The sequence below is a fragment of the Scylla paramamosain genome, chromosome 13 (genome assembly GCF_035594125.1).
Source record: "Scylla paramamosain isolate STU-SP2022 chromosome 13, ASM3559412v1, whole genome shotgun sequence".
Taxonomy (NCBI): domain Eukaryota; kingdom Metazoa; phylum Arthropoda; class Malacostraca; order Decapoda; family Portunidae; genus Scylla; species Scylla paramamosain.
In genome coordinates, this window is record NC_087163.1 from 26,197,275 (window position 1) to 26,223,023 (window position 25,749).

Genomic DNA, 25,749 nt, shown 5'->3' on the forward strand with positions numbered 1-25,749 from the left:
CCGTTAGAAAGACGAACCGCCTCAACCCCTCCCCCCACATACACACACACACACACAAACACACACAGTGACATCTAGACCTCGAACGGAAGGGGTGTATGTCTTTCAGTCTCGGCCGGCAACATGTCAAATATTCCGGGAGCAGCGCAACTCTTTGATGAACTTGACAGTGAGTATTAAGGTAACTGTGACGTGTTTGGGAGAGAGAGAGGACCCATGTTATGTTATGTTGAGATGATTACGTGAACTAGTTAATTGGTCAGTGTTCTGTAGTTAAGGTTGTTAGGGTTTAGTTATGGGTAGTTTAAGGATCTAGTTGAGGATAGTTTAAAGTCCATGCTGTGCTGTACTGACCCTAGGTAAGCCACAGGCAGAGAGAGAGAAACATGTATTGTTGCGGTAATTACAGACTTATTGAATGGGTATTGTTTGGTAGTTAAGGCGAAAGTTATTTAGGTTGTCAGGCCATGAGAGAGAGAGAGAGAGAGAGAGAGATAATTTTATGGAGTTAATTGGGTGCTATTGTGTGGTAGTTAAGGTAAAGGGTAGTTAAGTCTAGTTAGGTTGTTTCAGGTCATCACTGTGGTATACCTAACCAGAGAGAGAGAGAGAGAGAGAGAGAGAGAGAGAGAGATAATTATATGGAGTTAATTGGTCATTGTTGTTTGGTGGTTAAGATGAAGGGTAGTTAGGTAGTCAGTGCTCATTACTGTTCCATATCAACCCAGGGACTTGAAGCCTGGCCCTTCCTTGCCACCTCATGTGACTTGTTGTGAAAGTAACCAGTCAGAGGGAATACATTGTGACAATCTTAAGAATAAGAAAAAAATATAAATAAATAATAATAATAATAAAGGTAATAAGATAGAAATTTTGGACCCTAGTCTAGATCTCTATTTAATTCTTCAAAAAAAGTTTGGGGATTCTAGTTATGAGAAATTTCATTTTTGCTCTTAAAAGAAAAATGTGATGAGTTATTAAAGATCTCAATTTTGCTAAGAAAAAAAAATATATTGAGTAGTTATGAAAGATCTCTATTATGTGTTTTTTTTTTTTTTTTTTTTTACCACCTCATTCTGTGGCCCATGGATATATTTTTGTTTTACAGAATCCTCCACATACTGTATACAGGTCTTCTTCAGTCTTTCCAACTCCATTGCTCTCTTGAGCACTGCATGACCCTCCTCCCTTGTCATGTCCTTGTATCAGCCCAGTCTGTGGTACATGAATGTGTTTTGTTCCAGAGAATCCCTCACACACACTGATCTCTGGTCATCTTCTGTCTTCCCCAACTCCAGTGCTTCTCTAGATGCTGCCTAGCTCTCCCTCCCTTCTCTTAATGTGCTTGTACCACCTTAATCTGTGGCTCATAGATCTGTTTCTATATCAACAATTCCGTACACACTGTCCCCACATTCTTCTTCAGTCCTTCCTCCTCCAAAGCTTCTCTGAATACTGCCTAGCTCTCTCTCCCTTTTCCTTGTGTACCTGTACCACCTCAGTCTGTGGCTCATGGCTGTGTTCTTGTCATAGAGAAGTTGATGGTGTACCTGCGAGATGGAAGGACTCTCATTGGGTACCTGCGCAGTGTTGACCAGTTTGCCAACCTGGTTCTGCACCGCACCATTGAAAGGATCCACGTCGGGAATCGGTACGGCGACATAGAGCGTGGCGTCTTTGTCATCCGTGGGGAGAACGTGGTGCTGCTCGGAGAGATTGTGAGTCCTGGCCTTGTGTGTACTGGGCAGGGTGGATGGTTGCCCAAAGGAGTGGTGGTGTGTTGTGGAAAATGTTTTGTGTAAAATTATAAATAGGGTGGTGTGTTTGAGTGAAGACTCTGTACAGCTGAGTGATACTGTGATGTGCAAAATGTGTCATGTAAAAAAGTCAATCAGTGCTCCCTCAGTTTATCATACCTAGGGTGGGGCTAGACCTTGGGGATCCAGGACACTTCTGGCTCAGGGCTCCTCAACTTGCTTCAACATAGAAATCAAATTTGTTTCTTAAGAATAAAAAAATAAATTAAATTAATTTGTTAGGTCCTTCCTAGTTTCTGATGCCTTGACATGCATTATCCTTATTTCCTCAATAATAAAACTAATTTTGAAAGTATAATTATTACATTTTTTATGAAGGAAGTTCGAGTGGGCGGATGGGGAAGACTTCTGAAAGTGGGGCTCAAAACAGTTACTTCCTTGACTCCCTTACAAATCCAGCCCTGATCATATCCCCTTTTCTTCTTGGTCTTGATAGAACTCTTAAAATAAACCAATTCATTAGTGCATATGTTCATATCCCATTCATCCATAGACATGACACTAACTGGGTGTGGCAGCATTACTTTTTGAGGCAACTGTGCTCAGGGAAGATTAAAATTTGACCACCACCTTGTATGTCCCAGAAACAAAGCTTTATGGTTCATTTGCAAATGTTAGAAGCTGCTGTTATGAGTCTTACCAAAAGCTGCCCCTGTACAATGCAAACTGTTGTGAGTGGTGATCATAAGCCATGACATTCTGATTTCAGGACGAGACAAAAGAGGAGAATGATAGATTAGAAAATGTGAGCATAGAAGAAATCTTGGAGGCACAGCGAGTGGAGCAGGAGCGGCGGCAGGAGCAGGAGCAACTGCGGGCACGGTTCATGAAGGAGCGAGGACTGCAGTACACAGCCGAGATTGGACCAGACGACATGTACTAGGGGAGGTGAGACTGTGAGGTTGGCCCAGACATGTAGGGGTGGTAAGGCTGGCCCAGACATGTAATAGGGATGGTGAGACTGGTCCAGACTTGTAATAGAGGAGGTGAGACTGAGGAACTGGATTGGACATGTACTAGGGGAGTGAGATTGTGAGATTGGCCCAGACCTTTACTAGGGGAGGTAATGTTTCCTTTCTGTGGTTTTTTCACACAGCATCAATTGTTGTGAGTGGGAGTGATGCCTTCCTGGGTTGGGGGTTGTTGTAGTGACTAACTTGGTGACAATTAAATAGTTTATCCCATTAATACTTTTAATACAAATTTGTATTTCTAATAATGTGGTTATAGTATTATTAGTTTTTGTATTAACATGTATATATACACTGTAAAGTTACAGTTGTATGATGATGCTAATTTTTAGTTTTCATAAAATTACTGAAATAAATTATATTTATGCTTACATTCAAAGTAATTTCCTTTTTTTCCACAATTGCTTCTACTTTGTTATTCTCTGTTGATGTTCATAACACTTCTAATACAAATACATGTAGTTCCATATATCTACTTGTATTTGTCTTCTCACAGTGGGACAGTGTGGTGCTTTATCTGAGCCTGATGCACCGATGTAGTGGTGTAGCTCTGGGGAACTTAAGCAGTCTGGCATGAGGTGCTATTAACAAATTTTGAACCTTTCTATTGCAAACTAACAATTGGTCACATCCATGCATACTTACCACATGAGGCAGCTTCAACTTTTCTGGGTCAGCAAACATTTATGACTGGGAAGGATTAATGTAAATAACTTCTTGATTAAGGTTTTGTTGAAGAATGTGGTACAAAAGTGTAGTGGTTGACTTGGAGTGGCATAGGGGAATTTTGAGCAAGGAATACCCATGATCTTAGGACTGAGTCTGATGAAGATAGGAGACAAATTAACATGATATTTATCCAAACCTGTTATAGTGAGGTTTAGATAATAAGTTTTTAATACTTATCTTCTGCCATACCACTTTGTGTCAGTTACTTTATTTTCTCTTGCTGCCACACCACTTTGTCAGTTACTATATTTTCTCTTGCTATCAGTTGTCAATACTATTAAATTGTTGGAATAGATACTTATGGTATCTTTGTGTACACAGACACACACACACACTAGAGAAGAGATATACACGACTTGTGGGTCAAATTAGATAATGAGAGATATAGAGACGGGACAGCATGGACATTGTTCCCTCTCCCACACACTTCAACTAGGTAAACTAGGTAAACGCACATACTCAAACACATAGGATGAGTGCCATTCAGCTGCTGTTGAGTGTTGGTCATAGTAGTTATGTGAATACCATCTGCTGTGCTTCCCATGAGGTCACTTCCCTAGTTCAGTGAAGAGTGAAGGAAAAAGACACATTATTGCTCTTTTTAAGAATCAGTGTTTTCATATTTATACAGGAGTATTTATGTCTTTGAAGTAAATTACATATTTTGTGATCATAAAAAAAAATCAAATCATACATAATATAAAGTATTGACTGACTAGATGTACATATAGACATTAAGTAGGTAACTCATAACATTTTGTACAGAACATGCAGCAAAATATCATATATGAATTACATAAGTTACAGATTTCACTTGTGTAGGACACTCCATGCTGTCACTGGAGGCTGTCTGCATTCATCCTAAATAATGTTCTTGCCTTTGAGATTAGCAAAGCTCATTTTAACTGGGGAACAATTTGACATTAATAAAATAATCCATGTATATTTATATACCAAGTTAACATCCCTGTGAAGGAAAATAACCAAGACAAGGTGCCTCTATGGATACATTCATATCCATACCTACTTTCACTCCTTCATCTCCACCTCAGGGCCTCAACATGAAACAGACCAATCTGTACTTTCCACACTGAGTTTCTGTTACACAGTGTACCAGCTCTCAGCACCAGAGCCCAGCACTGACACTTGCCTAACCCTGCAGCACCGTGATGGCCCATTCCATTTCTTACACCTGACCAGACTTCTTGTTGAGGCTGCTGAGGGTGTCACCATCCATGCATTCACAACCATCTCCATTCAGTCCTTGCCATGCATTCACGTTGCACACACATCACTCTAGTATCTAACATTCCTTCAGTGTTCATCCATCCATCTTGACTGTATCAGCTTTCCATGCGAGTCCACTCTCACCCACAAAAAAAAAAAAAGTCATACATATCAATAGAAAAATGAATTCCTAAAAAATAAATAAAAAGACCACTTTCATATAAATAGCTCCTGAGCTTGCAGCACTTGCAGCTGAATTGTATATAAAGAGTATAACTTTCCATTAGTTACAATATAAATATTTATAAATATGATACAATTTCAATCTTAATACCAAAAAACAGGCATATACATAAATGTATGCTTTCAATAATCAATCATCACTAGCCTGAATATTTAATATCATTCCTACTAATACTATCACATTCCTTTCCAACTGCATAAGCTTAACTTTCCTTCTTCCCTATGGGCGTACTTGTACTTGAAGGTCAAGCTAAGAATATTGTTTTGGCATTTACAGTGTAGTAGGTTGTACTTGAGCATGCCAGCAAATATTTGTACTTCACTTTGTCAGGTGAGGTGACAGTGCTAACTAATGATGATGCAAAGGCAGGTCATTCAGCAAGGTAATGGAAACTCTGCAGTTCACATCATACATACCAGTAATATTATGTAAAGCTTCTTGGGGTCTTGCCCAGTAGAATGATAAAGGTTTAGTAGTACACTGAGGTAAAGAATATATTATATATGTTTAGTATATACAGTGACAAAGGCAATGGTTATAGGTACAAGAAATATATGAAGATGAAGATGGCTATAGTACAATGAATGAGTGAAAGGATATATAATTTAGATGCTTAGGAAGCACACTAAAGTTACTAGTATATGAGATTTTTGGTTGATGATAATGCAATACAATGAGTAGAGTGTCATGGTTACTGTCAAGCCTCGAGCACAGAGGTGTGTTCCACTGTCACTGTCATGGCACACCACACACCACTTATTGCCTCCAAGATGAGGTCTCAGTATTAGAGGCATTCAAATACCTCAAATATGTGTTTGGGTTGAGTTTTGAAGGCAAAATTTTGGGGTGCTAACTGTTAATGTGTTCACCAACATGAGAGAGTGTTTTGTTTGGTTGAAACTGTGTATGATGGGAAAGGCAGAGACAACTTTATGCTAACCATACACAGAGGCCATGCATGGGCAGGGCAGAGGCCTCCAGTGGTGTGTGATGTGCTCTAACAAGTGATGTAGAAATTGAAGTGTAAACATGACATCAAAAATTAACCATAATCCAACAAAACGAATATATAAATATGTTCCTATTATACCAATGGATTGAGATAATGGTTTTGCACTGTGCAACAAAATCCAAATCTTTTACTCATATTTTTATGTTCATTACTTCCATCAATCATCTTGTTCAAAGCCCAAGCACATTCCAGTAACACTTCACTGCTTGGGCCTCACATCCTTGATTTTCCCTTATAAATGTCACATCAATGTATAGTTACAACATTGCATGAAATAATGGTATAGCTTTTGTAATTTAACAGAATGTGAGGATTGCACATTACAAGACCACTGCATGGGGAAATATACTTTAGAAAAAATGGCTTGGTTGAGACAAATTTCATCACACACACTGGCACAACTTGTTCAGTATTTTGGAGAAATGAAACCTGTGGTAGATCAGTTGAAGTGTGTTGTGATGTAGATTGATGCCAAACCTAATGATGCTTCTGAAGTAAAGACCCAGTTTTAAGTTTCCTTGACCACTGAGCCTGAAAGACTTTATCCTGGCACATCCAGGCTGCTGCACTGAGCATTCCTCTGAGGAATGCTGAACAACTACATAGGCTGTGGGCTGCCTGTTGAATCTGGGCAGGCAGACTCAAAGGCTGAGATGCACAGACATTACATCTCAAGATCAACAGTTGTCTGTAAAATACTAGTGTATCAGTAAGGTAAAGGAAGAAATCTTCTTTATCATTGAGACAGGTTATGTGAGCCAGTGTTGCAGAATGTAAGTAACAGCTGTTGGGTTTGCACATCTCATATTTTGCTGGTAAGAAGGAACTTGTTAAATATGATAATTTGCTTCCATTTATGATTATAAGTTGATTTCCTCACTACCTTAGTGGCAGTTCATTGCATTCTCATAAAAGAATGGTGGAAATGGTGAAATGTGAGAAAAAATTTGCATATTCTTTACAGGGACAAGGATCTTATCCCACTTTTCTATTCTTTCAATTACTGAAGGTTTTGTTAATCATAAACTAACAAACCCTTGCTTATATGCAAACTATTGGCATTAGTTTACATATATTTTTTTTGCATTATCCTTGTTAATGGTGCATGGTTGATGACAATGGGAAGATTTTGAAGATGGGATTCTGTAGTACCACAGTGAATGGAGAATACTTGTATGAATATAGTAATGGAATAATATGCATTGTTTTAGAATTATGGTAGCAATGTTATGTAAGAAGCTTCACTGAAAGGTGTGGGTTTTTGGAATGTAACTCTCATGTTGAACAAATTTCTGTATACCACAGTGGAGACACTTTCCATATTTGGTAAACTTGACAAAAATATGTACAACAAAAATGTGCATGTAAATGGGTGCATTAGAGGGAACTGATGGGCAAGTGATAAGCTTGTATGAGATCAGTGAAGAAAGCTTGTGTTGTTGTGACACTGTAAAGCTGAGTGAATGGGGAATGTTTACAGATGAGCTGATGTAATGGCAAGGAGACAGAACACCTCCACTACACATGGAAAGTAATTTCTGACAAGCAATGGAGTCACTCCAAGTGTGATCAATTATTCACAGTTGGGAAAAGTTCCAGTGGATCAAGCTCCTCCCCGGTGCCCTGGGAGCTCCCCATGGAGCCATCCCGCTGTGTTTCTGAGGTGAGATTGATCTTGAGTCCCACCTTTTCAATGGTAAGGGGATTCTCAAGAGCCAGCTGGAGATGCTCTTCAATAATGTGTGGGTACAATGCTGCCCTGGCACTGAAGTGTTCAGGACAGAACACACACTGCAGTCCCTTTGCCTCATTCTGGTGAGATTTGATGTGCTTCTGAAGGCTGGTTGAGGAGCCAAACACCACACCACAGCGAATGCAGCTGTACTGCTTCAGGTGCATGATCATGTGCTGGCTGAGACTCGACTCGTACCGGAAAATCTTGGCACAGTTTGGAACGCTGCACTTCAGATTGCCATTATCAGACTCCACTTCCATTTTAGAAGTAATGATTTCTAAGTTACTACTATTCTCCACTTCCATCTTGGGAGTCATGATTTCCTCAATGCCCAGACCTGAGGTGTTCTTATCGGCCTGTATGGAGTGCAGTGCGGAAGAGGAAACTGGAGCTTCTTCCAGTATGGTTTCAGGAATGATCACAGACTCTGGTATGTCCTTGTCCAGATTATCACCATCCTGTCCCACTTTGATGAAAATATTGTGAGACATCAGATGTTCCTGCCAGTCCGACACCTTTGAGAAGTACTTTGAGCACAAGGTACATTGTACAGTGTTGTTCTGGCCAGGCACAGCAATATCAGAGAGAGTAAGTTCATGGGGGACATATGAAGTTGCTGCATCTTGATCCAGCTGATTCTGTTCCAGTATGCTGACTGCAGGTTCAGTTACCAACCTCCCATTGTCATCAACCATGCAAATTTCAAAGTCAGATTCATCAAAACCTTCGTTGTTAGGAGTGCGAACATTCTGAGGCTGAGTCATGACCACATTGGGGTTGACAGAAATAGAATCCTCAGCATCTTCGTCCCCGGTCCCCTCCCCAGTGCCCATCATTGCAACCCCTGACGCCTGGAGCTGACTCAACAGGCTCTCATCCAGCGTCATCGGCTGGATGTTCAGCAGAGATGAAGGGTCAATGCTGCCTAGATTAAGTCCATGTATATGTAAAGAGACAGTGCCATCTGCCATCATTATCACAGGATTGAGGTTTTCCTCATTAGCAATTTCCATAACAGCCTGTTCAGCCTGAGCATCTGTATTCAAGTCATCTTCATTTATAGTGGGCAGTTTGTTGGGTACCTTAGCAGCCACAGAAGGAGTGGTTTTGAAGTGCTTAATTATGTGAGCCTTGCGGTGACCGGATGTTCTGAACTTCATCCCACAGTGATTACACTTGAAAGGTTTGTCACCTGTGTGTAGTCGCATGTGTATGCTCAAGCTGCCTTTGGTGGCAAACATTGTGTTGCAGATGTGACACATGAAATCCTTCTTCTTAGTGTGTGTTTTCATGTGCACATCTAAAGTGGATTTAACAGCAAAGGCCTTATTACACTGAGAACAGGAGAAGGGTCTTTCTCCTGTGTGGATTCTGATGTGTCGTACTAAGTCTGAAGGTTTCTTAAAACTCTTGCTGCATGTCTTGCAGGAGTGAGCGTGCTTCTGTGTGTCAGCCTGAAAAATTGAAGCACAGATTACTGGAGGTACTAGATGGTCCTGGATATGATCTGCTGCTTTCTTCATCTCAAAAAGCTTGACCTGCATCTTGTAGCTAGCTTTTGATGGTGCACTAGTCTTTATGCTGCTCTGACAGACAGACAGACAGACACACACACACACACACACACACACACACACACACACACACACACACACACAGTACTACAACTGCACAAGTGTACAAAAGGAGAAAGTCCTCCAACAAACTTAATGGACAAGAAAATAGTAGTTTTGTCTTCTGCCTTATATTTCCATGAACCTTTATGAGACTCACCTCTTCTGATGCATTGTCCTTCCCATACAAGACGTGAAGGTTCTTGTCCTCTTGGACTGAGCGCTGCTGCTTGGCATCAGCACTTTTCCCCTCTTGCTTACCCTGACCCTCCTCCAGGCTCAGGTTGGCTTCAGTTGTCTGCTGTAGGATGGTATCCATCTCTTCAGCGGTGAGGACAACCTTCTCCTTACTATCAGCACTAATATCTTCTTGCTGTGTGGGGAAGACAATATTAAATCATTATTTGCTGTGACAGGTGTGACTGTTTCCCAATAGAATTTTTGGTGAGAGGCTGTGGTTTGTAAACAGACTGTGGACTGTTGGCTATGGTGTATGTGTGTGTGTGTGTGAGAGAGAGAGAGAGAGAGAGAGAGAGAGAGAGAGAGAGAGAGAGAGAGAGAGAGAGAGAGAGAGAGAGAGAGAGAGAGAGAGAGAGAGAGAGAAGGGGAGGGGGTGCTATGATGAATGACTGAGGATCTGGGCTGTGTTGAAGTGTGGGAGAGAGTATACAGTCGGCACTGAGTTTGGCAGTCCTTACACTGCCAGACATGTGTGTATCATCTACCTTGCATTTACTGAAGGTTTCATTGAGCAAGTCGATGCTGTGAATTCTTATGTGCCTCTGGAATGCATCTGGACTTGTAAACATCTTTTCGCACACAGGACACTGCCACATGCTGGAAAACAAACAAGTTAATGAACTGCAGAATGCTGAAGAATGCCCATCATCCCTAGAAATATTAGAAAAACTCATTACGCCTGTGATCCCTACAAATATTGAAAATGCTCCTCATATAATATACCTGAAAAAAAAAAAAAAATTGCAATACCTGGAATGTTCCCCTTGGATGTGCTTGAGAAGTTGAGCAGATGTTTGGAATTTCTCTAGACAGATGCTGCACTGGTGGCTTTCTGGAGATTGGAGGTGTTGCTGCTGGTGCTCCTGTTGACACAAGGCTCAGTATGGGAACAAATAGTGTGCACAACATTGGACCATATTTTGAAACACTTTTGCCCTCACCTCCACAACTCTTAAAAGGCTGTACTTGAAGTGACAAGTTTTTAAAGATGTTCTTATGGCTCTAGTGACAGATTAACAAGATTTCTACATTATTAACTGGAGAAACATTATTGAAAACCCAGTTAACCATCTCTGTGGACTTTGAAAATAGTCATAAAGAAAGCAAAGTGTTTCTGAATATGGGTCACTGGTGTATTCTGTCCTAGAAAGCCAGAAACACCCAGCACAAGTTTAATCTGTGTCACATCCGCTGCATGACGATTCTAAGTCATCGTATTTGTCTGTCAATTTCTGAGGAAGTCTGAGTGTAATCACCTTAAAGGACTGGGAAGTCTGGAACTCTTTGCTGCAGGTGGCACAGCGATATACCTTGTCAGTGGTGTGTATCCGCCGGTGGGAGCGGAGGTGAGACAGCTTGAGGAACATTTTCTTGCAGTCGCCACACCTTGAAGAAAGTCAAAGGATAATTATGAGAGAAGCAAAGTTTACTATGGAGGTTGTCGTTTTGTTATGAGTGGCTCAGCCCTACCATAATGCTGTTTAAATGATTCCCTTGTTGCATTACTGACAGCTTCACTCAATCACCTTCCAGTTGTTTTACTGGTAAATACGTTGATAATACCCCAGCACTTAGTTTCCTAAATGCTTTGATACTTGTGTGGTGTGGAGCTTGGTGTGGACAAATATTAGATGGTGCATCACAACATATGCAATACTCACTCATACATCTTGGTGACGGATACCATGGACTCCTGAGGCTCTTTCCTTGAGGAGGCAGAGTTGGGCGAGTCTCCAGCTGGGGCAATGTCAGATACCTCACCTATGGACTCCTGGGAACTCAACAGCTGCACAAGTTGTGAGGAGGGAATCTCACTTCCCTGTCCTAGGTTAGACAAGTCCAGGGTGGGCTGGGAAAAACATCACCTATCAGTAGGTTTCAAATCTTTGTAAAAATTTAAGATACAGTAAAATCCCTCTTATCCGGTATCAACAGGACTGCCGACATGCCGGATACTTGAATAGAAGTGAAATTATGTCCACAATCACCACCCTACACTCACACATCTTACCATAACAAAGATCAGCTGATCTTAATCAGCTGTTTAAGTGTAAGCACAACACGCTTCCTCTTTTCTATAACTTTAGGCATGATGAAGGTGTCAGGCGATAAACAGTGCACACACGGGACCGAGTCACTGAGTAAACACAGTGCAGTGGGCCGTGGGCAGAAGCAGTGTGCTCTGGTGGCAAGGGGACAAAGTATGCCTCGCGTGGGAATTTTAATCGATTTTATGAGTACACATTGATTTTTTATTGATTTTAAGGCTCGGGGAAAAATGTGCCGGATACTTGAAGCTGCCAGATACTCGAATGCCGGATGAGAGGGATTTTACTGTACTATTAACTTTAGTGTGCTTCCATTTTGTTCCAATAGAAATATATTAAATCCACATTCCTTTCACAACAGATTTCATGAGAAGACATTAATTTTAAATATTTGACTCGACAAACTGTCAGCTTAATCAATTATAATTTTCCTCTTAATTGCTTCATATAATGTGCACAACAAGAGATACTCCAAGTCAGCAATTAACAGAAACAATGGCTAATGAGTCTCACTGTTACATGGAAGGTGAAGCCGTCTGAGAAGCCCTGGTGGTCAAAATTGGACTCCAGCAGTGTGGTGGTGGTGGTGGCAGCGGCACCATCAGCTCCGGCAGCAGTGCCAGTCGTGTGAGAGGACACAACACTGGTCCCCTCATCCCTCTCCACCAGGCTGGCTGTCAGCACGTCGCCAGAGGAGCCACCAAGACTCTCTCCTGCTGCAGCAATGTGCATCAAATGATTTACAAATACAAATTCATTCTGCATAAATCATCATTACTTGTTACGTTTTTTTCTCATTGTGGTCCTTTTAGTATTTTGAAATCTGGACTCTCTCATGGCATATTTCGTTGCACAGTGTGTCCTTTCCCACATGTAAAAACAGATATACAAATGCACAAAGTAATCTAAGTCAAAGTGAAAAACCTATGCAATGTGCCTCACCTGAATTTGCTTGCTCTGTGGTGTTAGTGATGACAGCCTCACTGTTTTCCCCAAGCTGCAAGTTGGCTGGCAGCACCTGGGAGGTAGTATTGATCATAGAGGGAGGCAGGTTGACCATTTCAAGCCCTCCAGGATCTCCCAGGGAATTGAAATCCTGGCTGTGATCTAATATGGTTTGACGTGAGGCAGAATAGTGAGAGGCAGCTGACTGGTTAACGATGCTAGGCTGGGACTGTATCACTGAGGTAACATTGGCAGTCTCCTCCCTGGTGGGTCCCTGGATGACAGAGGGCTGATGGACGGTGAGGATGCTGCCCCCTGAGGACTGAGGGATAGTGAGAATAGTGGTTCCTGCACTGGTCTGGGTGAAATGGCTTGGGACGGAGGCTTGGGTCACTTGGACAGAAGGGCTGGACAGGAGGATGGAGGAGCCACTGGTGCTCTGCAGGATGGATGTGGTACTGCTCTCCTGAAGAATGGAGGAAGCAGAGGAATGTGGAAGGAGGATTGAGGAGCCAGAGGATCCCTGTCCTCCTGAGGAATGGGGAAGGAGTACCGAGGAGCTGTTCAGATGAGTGGTGATGGTGGGTGGCTGGGAGCCAATGATGACAGTTTCTCCTGAAGCCAAGGAGTTTTCTACACCAGTCTGTAGGTCAGCCAAGGTGAGTTCTTCCTCGCCAACACCTTGGCCAAAGGCTGCTGGAAGAACCTGCAAACAACAACAAACATGTACAACTCTCTACAACAAATGAAAGAAATTCCATGCAACTAGTTCCACACAAAAATATACTCATACATATCTGCTCAATCTAAAATACTCTTTCCAACTAATTATCACATTGATGAGTCTTTGACATTCCAACTCTCACTGTTTCAATACTTTTTTCTGTTTTCCCAAACCAGTGCCTTAAAAAGATCCATGGTAGACTCGTGGTGACCTGTACCTGAGCTGTGGCTTGTTCCTCCTGCTGTTGGTGTTGAGTTTGCTGCTGCAGCTCCCCAGACAGAGGGAAATCCCCCTCCTGGAAGACCCCTGCCATGCCTGTCAGCTCTGAGACATCAGCCTCGGACAGTGTGGCAGTGGACTGCTGGCCGTACAGGCTGGTGGTGAGCAGTGCCTGTTGGTTGTCACCTTGCAGGTTTGAGCCAGCAGCCCTCACTGCCTCCATGGCTAGCTCATGCCGGTGAGTTTTCATGTGCTTCTTGCAATTAGTGTTGGTTTTGAAGGTTTTCTGGCAGTATGGACACATATATGGGCGTTCCTGTGAGAGAAATAACAAATGAGCTACTGAAGTAAACTTACATGCAAAAGAAAAATCACAAATCCACTTAGACCATAATGATTGTTATGTCGAGTCTGGCACAAAACTCTCACCGAGGAGTGGATTGTCTTGTGTCTCCTCAGACTCCCACTGGTGGCAAACAAGCGGCTGCATTGTTCACATTTGTGGGTGCGCTGGCCTGTGTGTGTCTTGTGGTGAGACTTGAGCACACTCAGTGAGAGAAACTGTCTGTGGGGAAGTTTTTAAAATTAGGATCTCAGGCTACATAAGTCATCTACAGAATGGAAAATACACAGACAAGGAAGGCAATTAATTATCTGCATGATAAAGGATAGGAGTTGGTAACCCAATAGAGAGTAGTTTTGGAATGTCAGGAAGAGGTTATCTAAGTGCACCTGAATGTATCACATAGGTACTGAGAGAATCAAATAATAGATGAGCTACTGTGGCAACCTCTAATGAGGGGAGCTGAGAGAATCAGCAATCTGATTAAACAGAATTTGTAAAGAATGAATGTTGTCCTAAGTTCATTAATGTTATCATAGACTCCAGCTGATGAATCTGCAAAGTTGGAGTAAGAAAAGATGGCTGAAGGGGCCGGCCATTACTTGCTGCAGCTGTTACACTTATAGGGCCGCTCCCCCGTGTGTGCCCGCTCGTGCTGTTTGAGGTGAGATGACTTCTTGAAGGCAGCTGGGCAGTAGTGGCACTTGTGGGGGCGGTCCGGAGGAAACTCTCCTGTCTCATTAGGGTAGATCTGACTGTGGCGGGATGGTTGCTTCACCGGACCTGTGCCAGAGACATGACTCAATCAGTACTGCTTGTCATAAACTGATATAAACTTTTCAATACTGTGAATATTTTGATAAATACATTTTACAGTCTGAGTCTCCAGAACAAAGACACATTTCAATCACCAGCTGTTGTAATGAGGATGGGTTCCTGGAGAGGGATGTTGGGCAGTGCCATGTACTTCTTGCTGTGTGCCTGACGCAGCGGGGAGTGGGCATGAGACATCATGTGAGCGTTGCGGTGAGAGATGGTGCGGAAGACTTTGTGGCACTGGGAGCAGGGGTACGGCTTCTGGCCCGTGTGTAGCCTGCCAGGAGGAATGGACACTGTGTAGCTTAATGGAACAAAGAAGAAAAATGTTAAGGTATAATACAAGTGATACTAGATGTAAGGAAGACAACCGAGTGTTCCTATACAAGGTTCATCAACACTCACTTGCCATTGTCATGCAATGTCATACAATCTGAAATAAAAATATTTAAAATATTTAAAAACTTGCCATTTCTCCACCAAGATGCTGAAATCACCAAAGAAGCAGAAAGAAAACTAATAAAGCTATTTCTTCAAGGAGTTTCCCCTCCATTCATTCCTAAGATGATTTAATCAAAGCCAGGAATAGTAATGAGTAGCTGTGACTGGTTACTTTACCATAGACTTTCAGTAAAACTGACAATAAATAGTATCATTAAAAACCCTCAAAAACACCACTGAAACTCCTAAAAATTATATTAGAGCCTGTTAAAATAAGATGCATAGTTCAAGATCTTAAAATTAAAAATTGAAATTAGATAGTTTTTGCATACCTGGAGTGCACCCTGAGTGAAGTGCTGGTGGTGAACTTCTTGTTGCAGTGTTTGCAGGTGTGTTCCTTCACTGCCTGGTGGACCTTCGTGTGAGCCACTAGTGTGGATTTCACCGCAAAGTTACGGAAGCACTTGTTGCACTGTGGGAGGGCAGGTGAAACTCGGTATCATGATCTGGTTCTCATACACAATAAACGGAATAAGTTGGTGATCAGGTTGTTGGTGCCAAGTCATTAAGGAGCTTTAAAAGATTAGTCAGATTTATGGACGAGGATGATAGGTGGAGACAGGTAAGTTTGTTTTATACAGGGATTGCCATGTGTGGACCTGATGTCTTCTTGCTGCTTCCCTCGTTTTCTTATGCTATTATGATTATTATTTGTTATGTAAGATGCATCCATTTCATTATCAGCATACAAGCAGGATGAACTTTAATATTTCCTTAAAATGTGCATCTTACACATCGACAAATACAATATATATACAAAAGGTCCAATAAAGACAATTTATTTTATGGGGGGGGAGGAAGCTTTCAGCCAAGTCACATCACTTAAGTTAGGATGAAAAAATATATATAGGCAATTTGGAAGCTTAAGAGAAATTATGACAGATAAAGGCTGGTTCTCACAACTGCCTCCCATTACTATAACTTTGAGGGGAGATAGGAAGGTAATTACTGCTGGATAATTCATGAAGCAAAGCACTGCACCTTACCTTGAATGGCTTGTCATTTGTATGGACTCTCATATGACGCACAAGGTCAGATGGTTTCTTAAACTCCTTCGTGCAACCTTTGAATGTGCATATGTGCCACTTCACGTCCCTCACAATCTTTACTAAAACAGGGAACCTCCTGGAAGTACAAAAAAGATGCAGTTACTCAATGAAAATGTTAACTTACTGCTACTGATAACTATGATGACAATACCCAATAAGGATGGCAGCATCAAAGACTCACTTCACGCCACTCTCCTGGTTTCGATCCACAAGCGTCATGACTCGCACTCTTCTGTACTCCTCCACATGGGGAGGCTTCGGCTCCTCCAACGGCCAACAGTTTTCAGCAGTCTGCAAGCCGTCCTCCGCCTCGACCTTCATCTTCATGCCTACCAAACATCAAGTAATGGTAGCTAACAATTACAACTTTGATGCTGCTGCCAAACACAATATATGTTTCTTACAGTACTGATGATGTACAAGACACAAATACATGAATAATATACATGAATATACATTTTTCCATTCACAAAATAAGAAGTGGCAATAGAGAAAAAAATCACAAAATAGGAATTCAGTTCACTGCAATAAGTTAATAAGTTAATGCACCCAACACATCATCTCTGTCTGACCAGCAGGCTGACATGAGGCCTGAAGTAAGGAACATGACACAAGAAACACCCACATCAAGCATGGAGTATACACTATAAGCCATGGTTGGTTAAGACTTTACCATCTTTCAGAACATTCATCTGCTCCTTGGACTGAGAGAGGCCAATGTTCTTTAAGGCTTGCTGCAGGATGTCTCCTTCACTGGCATTCACCTGAAGGGCTGAACTACTGGCCTCACTGCTGCCTGTCTCTACTCCCTGGGGAAATTGCAGGAACACTTCACTACAAATAGACCTTCACTCTGAATGGATACGAAAACTTACTGAATATTTCCCTTTTTTATGCAAGTCAATTCATGATTTGTATGTAAATAAGTAACATCATTATATAAAGAGAGCAGCAGTGTACTGGAAGGAGAGGAGCCACACCTTGACATGTCCCTGTCTGTCCTGCTGGCTGCCAGACTCTAGGTCTGGCTTCTTGAGAGGCTGACTCACTCTCATCGGCAGGAGGTCCTTCTGCAACACAGCAAAGGTTCAGACCAGTGAAAGTAACAAGTCTACATTTATATTCTCCACTGTCATATCAAATCAAAGACTGAGTTCATATTTCAAACTAGGCAATATGTGATGAAGCTAAAACACTTCAATATCCTTTTTTGTCTGTGGATGATGGATGTCAACATAAGGCAAAAATCTGCCAGAAAGGAGATACAACCACCACTGTTCATTCACCTGATTGCTCTGGGCAGCCTTTTCCAGATCTTGTATCTCTTTAAACACATCTCGCACATCAGCTGAGGCAGTGTCCAGTCCCTGTAAAGTAGAACGACAGACCTGTGAACAATAAACACAATTTTCAATCCAATTCTCCCTCTGATCAAATATTTCCAGTCCCTGAAAAGAGGGACATTATTTGGCATCACCACACAGCACATGTCAAACACAGGATAGTCCACAAACATACAATGATGGCTTCATTTGTGTGGGCACGAGCGATGTGCGCGTTGAGGCTGCCAGCACGCTTGAACACACAGGAACACTCCTCACACTCAAACAGCTGCTGGCCACCCTTGTTCACTGGATGCACACGTTTGATGTGGCATCGCAGGTTGCCTGTGTGAAGAGAAACAGAACAGTGAGGTTTTGGTGAGATTACTCACCCTTAACTTTCCCACGACTACAAACACACACATCTACTTTAGCACACGAGCTACAGAATGGACACAACAAAGGTTACACATCAGATACTCACTCTTCTGGACAAATTCCTTATTGCAGAACTCGCATTTGTAATCCTTGCGGCCTGTGTGGATGTCTAGATGGATGAGCATTGTGTACTTTTGATTGAAGGCTCGGTCACACCCCTCATATGTGCACTGCAACACACAGAGGATGACTTGGATAAAGAGGAACACATTAATCACCTGTCACACATCCTCACAGTATCAACACAGGAAGAGACATGATGAGAGAAGGGAGGGTGATGAGGTGCTACCTTGAAGGGTCGCTCTCCAGTGTGTATCATCATGTGCCTCTTGAGCTGTGATGGCTTGATGAATTTCTTGTCGCATTGAAGACATTTGTTGACAAACCTGGAGCGGTCAGGCACCTTCCTCTTGGGTTTTGAGGATACTATCTTCTTTGTCTGAGAGCAGAAATATAGTGTAAAAGATTATAACAATATCACTTATGAGGGTGCATAATACATTTCAAAAGGTTATCAGAGTCACAATGTTGGAGAGACAGGAGGGGGTGAGCCAGTCACCCACTAAGATGATGGGGCAAGTGGAGGAATAGATGTCACAACACTGTCTGGTAACAACAGTAGAAAAACTAGCTTACAAAGTGCTAAAGAAAACCAAACAGTAGCCAAGATGAGGAACTGAAATTTAAGAGAGATGGAATACACAAGTCAGGAGAAAAATACTGCTGGTAGTAACAAGAGAAAAGAAACAGCAAGGACTGACTGATTGATTGGTTTATGTCAAGGCACTGCAACATTGCAGTCATATGGCACGCCTGCAAAGTGTTTAAATAAACTAAGATGTTATGTTAAAATAATGATATTCAAACAAAATTGTAGTATGGTAAAAACATTAAAAATCACTAAAAATGCAAATACATAAAAGGAAATGGGATCAATCAGTGAAAAGTGAAGTGCTACAAGTTAAGAGGACTGAGACAGCAAGGAAAACCACACACATTCAAACTGACTCCTTCACATGGGGCAGATGAGAACACAATAGCTTCAGCCTCACCTTCCTGTGAACTTTCATGTGATGAGTCAACATTTCGTGGGAGGTGAACTCTCCTCGGCATTCTTGACACACCAAGTTTGGCTTCTTGCGTTCCTCCAGCTGCCCAATGGTCATGCTGTGGCACTCGTAGTGGGGCTCCAATTGGGCCTGTAGAAGGGTAATTCTTAACTTACACTACAGGCCTGTACAGAAAGGGGAATTCTTAACTTACTTATATTGAGGGCATGTAAAGGAAAGGGAATTCTTAACTTACTTATATTGAGGGCATGTAAAGGAAAGGGAATTCTTAACTTACATTGCCAAATCACTATGAAGCATCTGTGTCAAGGGAGAGTGCTCTTGTAAATCTTGGCACTGAGCAGTGTCTCATTGCCTTGCTACACCAACATTAACAGCAAACATTCTTTAACACAAGCTAAATGAAAAGAGCACATCCTCAACTCATCAGTTGCTTATTTCCTGTATCATAAAGATCAATTTGAACTGAAAAATCACAAAATTGGAGCTAAGAGGAAAAAATAGCTCATCTGTACAAGTAGAATTCATGTCCATTCACACATTTCACATAGTCATTCTCCACCGTACAGTGAGGGCAAGAGTCCTTTCTCTTCTCCATCAGGGGACAAGGGACTAAGAGAGTGGTGTGAACAAGTGAGAACATGAAAATTGTGTGCCTTGTCTAGGCTATCCCTTCTTTTTGGGGAAGACAGCCTTGGTATATGTATGTATGCATTCACCACCACCACCACCACCACTACTTACCAGGGATACAAACTCCTCCTGGCAGATTTCACAAGTCACTGACTCGTCCTCCTCATGCAATGCCAGGTGAGCCTTGAAGGACGCCATCCTGCGGAACGTCTTCTCACACTCAGGACACACCAGGGAGTCTGTTGCGTGCAAGGCCTTGTGGAGACGCAGGTTTTTCTGTAGGGATGCAAGGAGTCATTATTGTGAACACCCATTTAACTCTCAAGAGAAATTTGAGGTTATAAATGTGGAAAAGTGTCTGGAAAAGTATTCAGATAGAAAACTTTGTAAAGCCTGTAAGGTGTCCAAAAACTACATCCTATGTGGAATGAATGCAATAAATGTATTTTAATGCTTTTTCCTACTTTTAAAGAACTTTTTTACCTATCATACTTTGAGAGAAGTCCAGCTAATAAAAGCAATTATTTCTTCTACATCTACCATGCCTTGAGAAAAACCCTACAGACATATCATCAGATTCCTAGATACTCCGGCACCCTCACTTGAACGTTGAAAGATGCATCACACTCGTAGCAGCGGTACGGCTTGTCCTCCAAGTGCTTTTTGAGGTGCTTCTTGAGCTGCACCCACTTCTCCACTGTGAGGCCACAGAACCGGCAGGTGTATGGCCCTTTGCCCACGGGAGGGTCCACGTCTGGCTGCAATAACAAGAGACATAGTGACAGCAGCTGCAGTCACACAAAACCACATGGCACTGCTTAGACCAAATGCCACTGTTTACAGACTACATGACATTGATACACACTTACTAAATTTTCTATCCATCTATCTATATCTATATCTGGCTATTCCACACTGGGGTTTACATAAGGAAAAGTCTAGGTGAGAAATTAGCTACAGGAGTGAAGACCTTAATCCTGGTGTGACTTACTTCTCTCTTGACAGAAATGGGAATCTGAGCCGGCAGGATGGAGTCTTGTGAGCTGAGGGTTGAGTTCATAAGGCTGGCTCCCTCCAGGGTCACTGTATCATCAATGCCGGCCTCTGTGGCTGTCAACACCATCTGGGGGAAGACTTACTGAATTAACCTCAAATGATATCTGTCTATGGCCAGAATTCAGAAACGCTTTGCTCTCTCACCACAACTATTTTCAAACACCACATACATGATTTGATGGGTTCTTAAGACCATTTCTTCTTTTTGATAATGTAAAAATCTTAATCTCTCAAGAGAACCATAAGAATACTTTTGAAAACCCATGTGGCTTCAACTAGAGGCTTTTGAAAATAATGGAGGTGTGATGCAGAAGCGTTTCAGAATATGATCCTCCAAGTTAACGCATAGCACCAAATCTTGTCTACTTAGAATAGAATCACCAAGAATCAGGGAGTCACTAACAAAGGAGGTTGCTGAAGAACACACCTGGCCATCCACAATATTGAGCGCTGCAAACTGAGGTATGGTGTTGTCCTTCTGAGTGAGGTAGTCCCCATCACTGGCCAGGATGATGCCGCCCTGGCCCATGTCCTGATTCATGGTCACCATCCCCTCATCCAGTTGAAGGAACCCACTCCTGCAAGCAGCCAACCAGTGATTCCAAGACACTATTATTTTTTTTTATGTAAGACACACAGACCAAAAGCAACAAAAAGTAGAAAAAAGGCCCACTGAGGTGCCAGTCCCCAAAAGAGAAGTCAAAAGGGTCATCCAAAATTTATTTGAAATGATTTTTGCAATAATTAATTTCTAAACATGTCCTGACCTTTTATACACATGAAAGACAATATCAAAAACTACAAATAAAAATAAAAGTGCATATGCATTAATGAATACATTCACTTGACATTCAATGCAACCAAACCACTATCACAATGACTGGGTTTCAATTCATTGTACACCCTTAACACATCCTATATTGCACCTCAGGACATACACACACACACACACACACACACACACACCCTGAAAGCAAAAATCTTGGTAACAAATAAAACCACTACAGAGTGAAGAGAGAGGTTGCAGTGTCAAGTCTCTCACTCACCGCTCATGCAGGTCTGAGAGGGAGGAGCCGGTGCCCACCTCAGAGAAGTCATTCAGTGGTATGAGGCGGTTCTCTCCCCCATCCTCACCACCCACTGACAGCTGAAAGGGAGACTCACATTGGACTTAAATATGTAGTGCAATAAAGCAGGTTTTTCTTCCTTTTTCTTTGTTCTTTGCAGCCCAAGATGAACACAAAAGTAGCATGGACTGAATAGTAAGAACAGATTTGAGTTAGGAGACAGTAGTAGTAGGTCAGTACTTGTCAGGTAGGAATTAAGTGTGCCCAACAAGCACACCCACACCATTACAAGAACACGGCATTATAAGCACAGAAGCCAATGAAGTGAAGTGATTAAAATATCTCTTGCATGGTGCTACAACAACTAAGGTCATATGGTGCCAAAATATAAATTTACATAAAAATACTAGTAATGTTAAAATGAAAGATAAAAGCAACAAAACTAAGATAGAGTTCAAATTTAAAAGGACCAAAAAAAAAGCAAATAAATAAATAAAAACTAAAATATGGAAATTATGATAGCTGGGATTTGAATGTAGTACTAATTTCAGGTTTGCTTTTCTGAAGCCAATGATGAAAAATGAAAACATAAATAAAAAAACCACCATCACCTACCCCAACTTCCGAGGGGTCAAGCAGCAGTGTGCGAGTTCCATCAGGGTCATTCTTGATGACGATGTGACCACTGAAAGCCTGGGACCCTGAAATGCCCCCTGGCCCCCGCACTCCCCCTCCTTCGCCCCCGGGGTCATGGAGCTGGACGAGCTGGATGGGCAGACTGAGCATTGTGTTGGTGCCATCTGAGAATGACCACAGTTGTGAGAGTTGTGGAGGCTTGGGGAAGAGGATGTCATGTGCATTGGGAGGAATGATTGATTACTCAATGCACAGTTGATGATTCTTAAATGTTCTGCATGCAATAGTTTGTGTGTAGAAGATAATATCAATGGCAGGAATTGACTGATATGTCTTCTCTGTGTATTGCTGATTATACAAATATTCTAATAAAGGGACTAACAGATTGATATAATTCAGTGCATGACTGATGAGACGAGTCTTCTTATGGCAGTGATCCGTGCATGACCTAACACCAGTGGACTATGAGGCAGATTTTATATAAAGGGTTTGCAAACTGAGCAGACATTTCTTTTTTTATTATTGCATTTTTTATTATCTATTATTCATTACACAAAAAGAAGAATATTCATATTACTTTCAATGGTATGATCACCTCACCTTGCTGTACTATGTGAGTGTTGGCCAGGAAGGAGTTTGTCTGTTGGTTGAGCTCATACTGCAGCTCTCCATCACTGCTCACAACCACTGTGCTTGATCCCAGCTCCCCCCCGCCCACTCCCCCAACCTCCATCACCGTCCCTGCAAAAGAGAATGTCAGTCTACACTCAAATGGCATTGCTATTGCATGTTTGTAGAACACTATTTACAATCAGGCTCAAAGACTTCATGTAGCTATAAGAAAAGATAGGAGGAGATAATTCCTGAAGGGATGGATGTCTATGAAAAGACATGGAAAAACCAGGATGGTATCATCAGCATTGGGGTGGATAGGACAATAAGTTTGGTTAAGAAAATCACTGATGAATAATAGAAAGAGTGGATAACAGGGCAGAACTCTGAGGAACACCATGGAGAAGAACAGTGACTGTCTACCACAGCAGCTATAGAACAGCCAGAAAGAAAACTTGAGATGAAGTTACAGTGAGAAGGATAGAAGCTGTAGGATGGTAGTTTGGGTATCAAAGCTTTGTGCCAGACTCTATGAAAAGCTTTTGATATGTCTAAGGCGACAGGAAAAATTTCACCAAAATCCCCAAAATAGGATGACCAAGATTCAATAAGGAAAGCTAGATCAGTAGAGTAGAGTAGTCACAAAGGAACTCACACCAGCAATTAGATTTAAGGTCGTGAAGAGATAGATGTTGAGAATAGATAAAAAAAAAACTTGAGGCAGGAAATTAAAGCAATAAGATGGTAGTTTGAGGGATTAGAACAGTCACCCTTTCTAGGAACAGGCAGAATGTAGGGAAACTTCCAGCAAGAAGGAAAAGATAGATGTTGATGGACAGAGTTGGAAAAGTTTAACTAGGTAAGGTGTAAGCACAGAGGCAGTTTCAGAGAACAATGGGAGGGATCCCATCAGGTCCATAAACCTTCCAAGGATTAAGGCCAGTGAAGGCATGGAAAACATCACTGTGAAAGATCTTAATGGGTAGCATAAAGTAGTTGGAGAGTTGAGGAGGAGGAACAAGCCCTGAATCATCCAAGCAAAATCCTTAGCAAAAGTCTGAGCAAAGAGTTCACCTTTGGTAATAGATGAATTATCAGTTATGCCATCAGGTTGAAATAAAGAATGGAAAGAAACAAAGTTATTGGAGATGTTTTTGGCTTGGAGCCATAAGTCACAAGAGGAATTAGATTTTGAAAGATATTGACATTTTCTATGGATGGAGTTTTTGGTTAGTTAGATAACCTGGCATGATTACAGACAGAAATATAAAGTGCATGGAAGGCTCAAGTACCTTTTGTGGGGCCACCTATTGATCATGTATAGGAAAACAGACTGCATTAAACCAAGATATGGAATGTTTTGGATGAGAGAGAGAGAGTGAGGAATGTACACCTCCATGCCAGACACTATCACCTGTTATGCCCTCAGCACACAGAGACAAATCTCTGAGGAAGAGGAAAATCAAAATAATATCTCCTGAGGCACCTCCACTTTGGGGGACCCTGAGGAGGGATTGGAGCGTTAGGACAAGATATAGATATGGAATTGTGATCGGAGGAGGCCAACTGAGAAGGCAATGGCAGCATAAGCAGAAGAATTAGAGAATGGTAAGAGCCCAAGAATGTTGTTCATATCTTCAAGTTTGTTGGAATTATTGTGATGTAAAGGATGAAGTCATGGGAATTGCAAATATCAATGTTAAGAGATTCATACTTGGAGTTTAAAATACCTAAACCAATATAATTTGAGTGGGTTGCTTTCCTCTTCCAAATCATTAGAGTGTATGAAAAGTTTGCATTGTTTGAATTCATAAGTAAAGAAAAAAAATGAAAATAGAATACAAATGTCAGAAAAAAAATACTAACAATAACATTAACAATATTAATAATAGTGAGTCTGCAATAGGAGAAGGGCGGTGTCCAGGGTCATATAAGGCTCTGTGTGTCTTTATTAAGAGGGCACCGAGCCATCTCCCAGGGCACTGTGGCACCTCAGAGGGCACAGGTAATGTCATCCGCCACAGGTGAGACTGCCGAGTGGCAAGGGTCAGGAAGGAGGCGGCCAGGGTCTTATTATAAGGCCCTGTGTCCCTTTAATAGGAGGGCACCGTGCCATCTCCCAGGGCACTGTGGCAGCTCCGAGGACACAGGTAATGCCAGCGCCACCGAGGACACCACACCTGTGCCTCCTCCTCCTCCTCCGCCACCCTCAGGTATCACTCCGCCGTTATCTAGTGCCTCTCCCCACTCACTCACTCCCTCTCACTTTCTCTCTCAAGCCGCACCTTCAGGAGAGAGCCACACCTGTGCCCTTGCTCAACTCACCTTAAGTTAGAAATCGCAGAACCGCTGGCTTTTATCACCGAGAAAACAAAATCTTTCCTTTGTTTGAGGCGAGTGGCTGGAGCAATGGCGGTTCTGCGTTCCCTTCTCCCTGACGTCATGACTTGCTCTCTCCCTCTCCCAGCGCGCCGCCTTTGAATTGATAGCTGCCATTCTGAAACGCTTTGCTCTCACCAAGACTATTTTCAAAGGCCACAGAGATGATGTGCTGGGTTCTCAAGAGTGTTTCTCCTATTAATGAAGTGGAAATCTTGTTAATCTATCACTAGAATAGATATGTATCGGATGTCAGCGTCTGCATCCGCATCCTGAGAACATCAACATAGTTTTTTAGCATCT

The 25,749-nt window shown here is 42.0% G+C and overlaps 2 protein-coding genes across 8 annotated transcripts; one reads left to right on the forward strand and one right to left on the reverse strand.

The window, feature by feature from the left end:
• Positions 1 to 10: 10 nt before the first annotated feature.
• On the forward strand, positions 11 to 15,147 carry LOC135106593 (U6 snRNA-associated Sm-like protein LSm1). 4 transcript variants are annotated; one of them, XM_064015850.1, is made up of 4 exons: positions 11 to 169; positions 1,534 to 1,718; positions 2,527 to 2,705; positions 13,482 to 15,147. In XM_064015850.1, the coding sequence occupies exons 1-3, from the start codon at positions 124 to 126 to the stop codon at positions 2,698 to 2,700; spliced, it is 405 nt and encodes a 134-aa protein (XP_063871920.1). In that variant the 5' UTR covers positions 11 to 123; the 3' UTR covers positions 2,701 to 2,705; positions 13,482 to 15,147. The 4 variants fall into 4 exon arrangements, with proteins under 4 accessions (XP_063871920.1, XP_063871919.1, XP_063871918.1 ...); XM_064015849.1 differs by lacking the exon at positions 13,482 to 15,147 and adding an exon at positions 12,163 to 12,416; XM_064015848.1 differs by lacking the exon at positions 13,482 to 15,147 and having other exon boundaries at positions 2,527 to 3,162.
• LOC135106590 (zinc finger protein 236-like) lies at positions 4,114 to 25,710 on the reverse strand. Of its 4 annotated transcripts, none has more exons than XM_064015844.1 (30): positions 25,393 to 25,710; positions 23,056 to 23,196; positions 22,435 to 22,619; positions 21,799 to 21,899; positions 21,180 to 21,330; positions 20,688 to 20,819; positions 20,299 to 20,454; positions 19,808 to 19,972; positions 19,046 to 19,192; positions 18,283 to 18,432; positions 18,040 to 18,163; positions 17,752 to 17,900; positions 17,520 to 17,600; positions 17,214 to 17,303; positions 16,907 to 17,042; positions 16,415 to 16,562; positions 16,171 to 16,309; positions 15,457 to 15,596; positions 14,779 to 14,960; positions 14,470 to 14,650; positions 13,954 to 14,089; positions 13,523 to 13,840; positions 12,579 to 13,287; positions 12,150 to 12,352; positions 11,250 to 11,437; positions 10,899 to 10,974; positions 10,339 to 10,451; positions 10,074 to 10,185; positions 9,509 to 9,721; positions 4,114 to 9,189 (listed from the first exon to the last, which is right to left on the reverse strand). In XM_064015844.1, exons 2-30 carry the CDS (start codon positions 23,186 to 23,188, stop codon positions 7,570 to 7,572), a joined length of 6,378 nt encoding a protein of 2,125 aa, XP_063871914.1. In that variant the 5' UTR covers positions 23,189 to 23,196; positions 25,393 to 25,710; the 3' UTR covers positions 4,114 to 7,569. The 4 variants fall into 4 exon arrangements, with proteins under 4 accessions (XP_063871914.1, XP_063871913.1, XP_063871912.1 ...); XM_064015843.1 differs by having other exon boundaries at positions 10,845 to 10,974; positions 17,214 to 17,300; positions 25,393 to 25,709; XM_064015842.1 differs by having other exon boundaries at positions 10,845 to 10,974; positions 12,150 to 12,349; positions 25,393 to 25,708.
• Between the last annotated feature and the right edge of the window lie 39 nt (positions 25,711 to 25,749).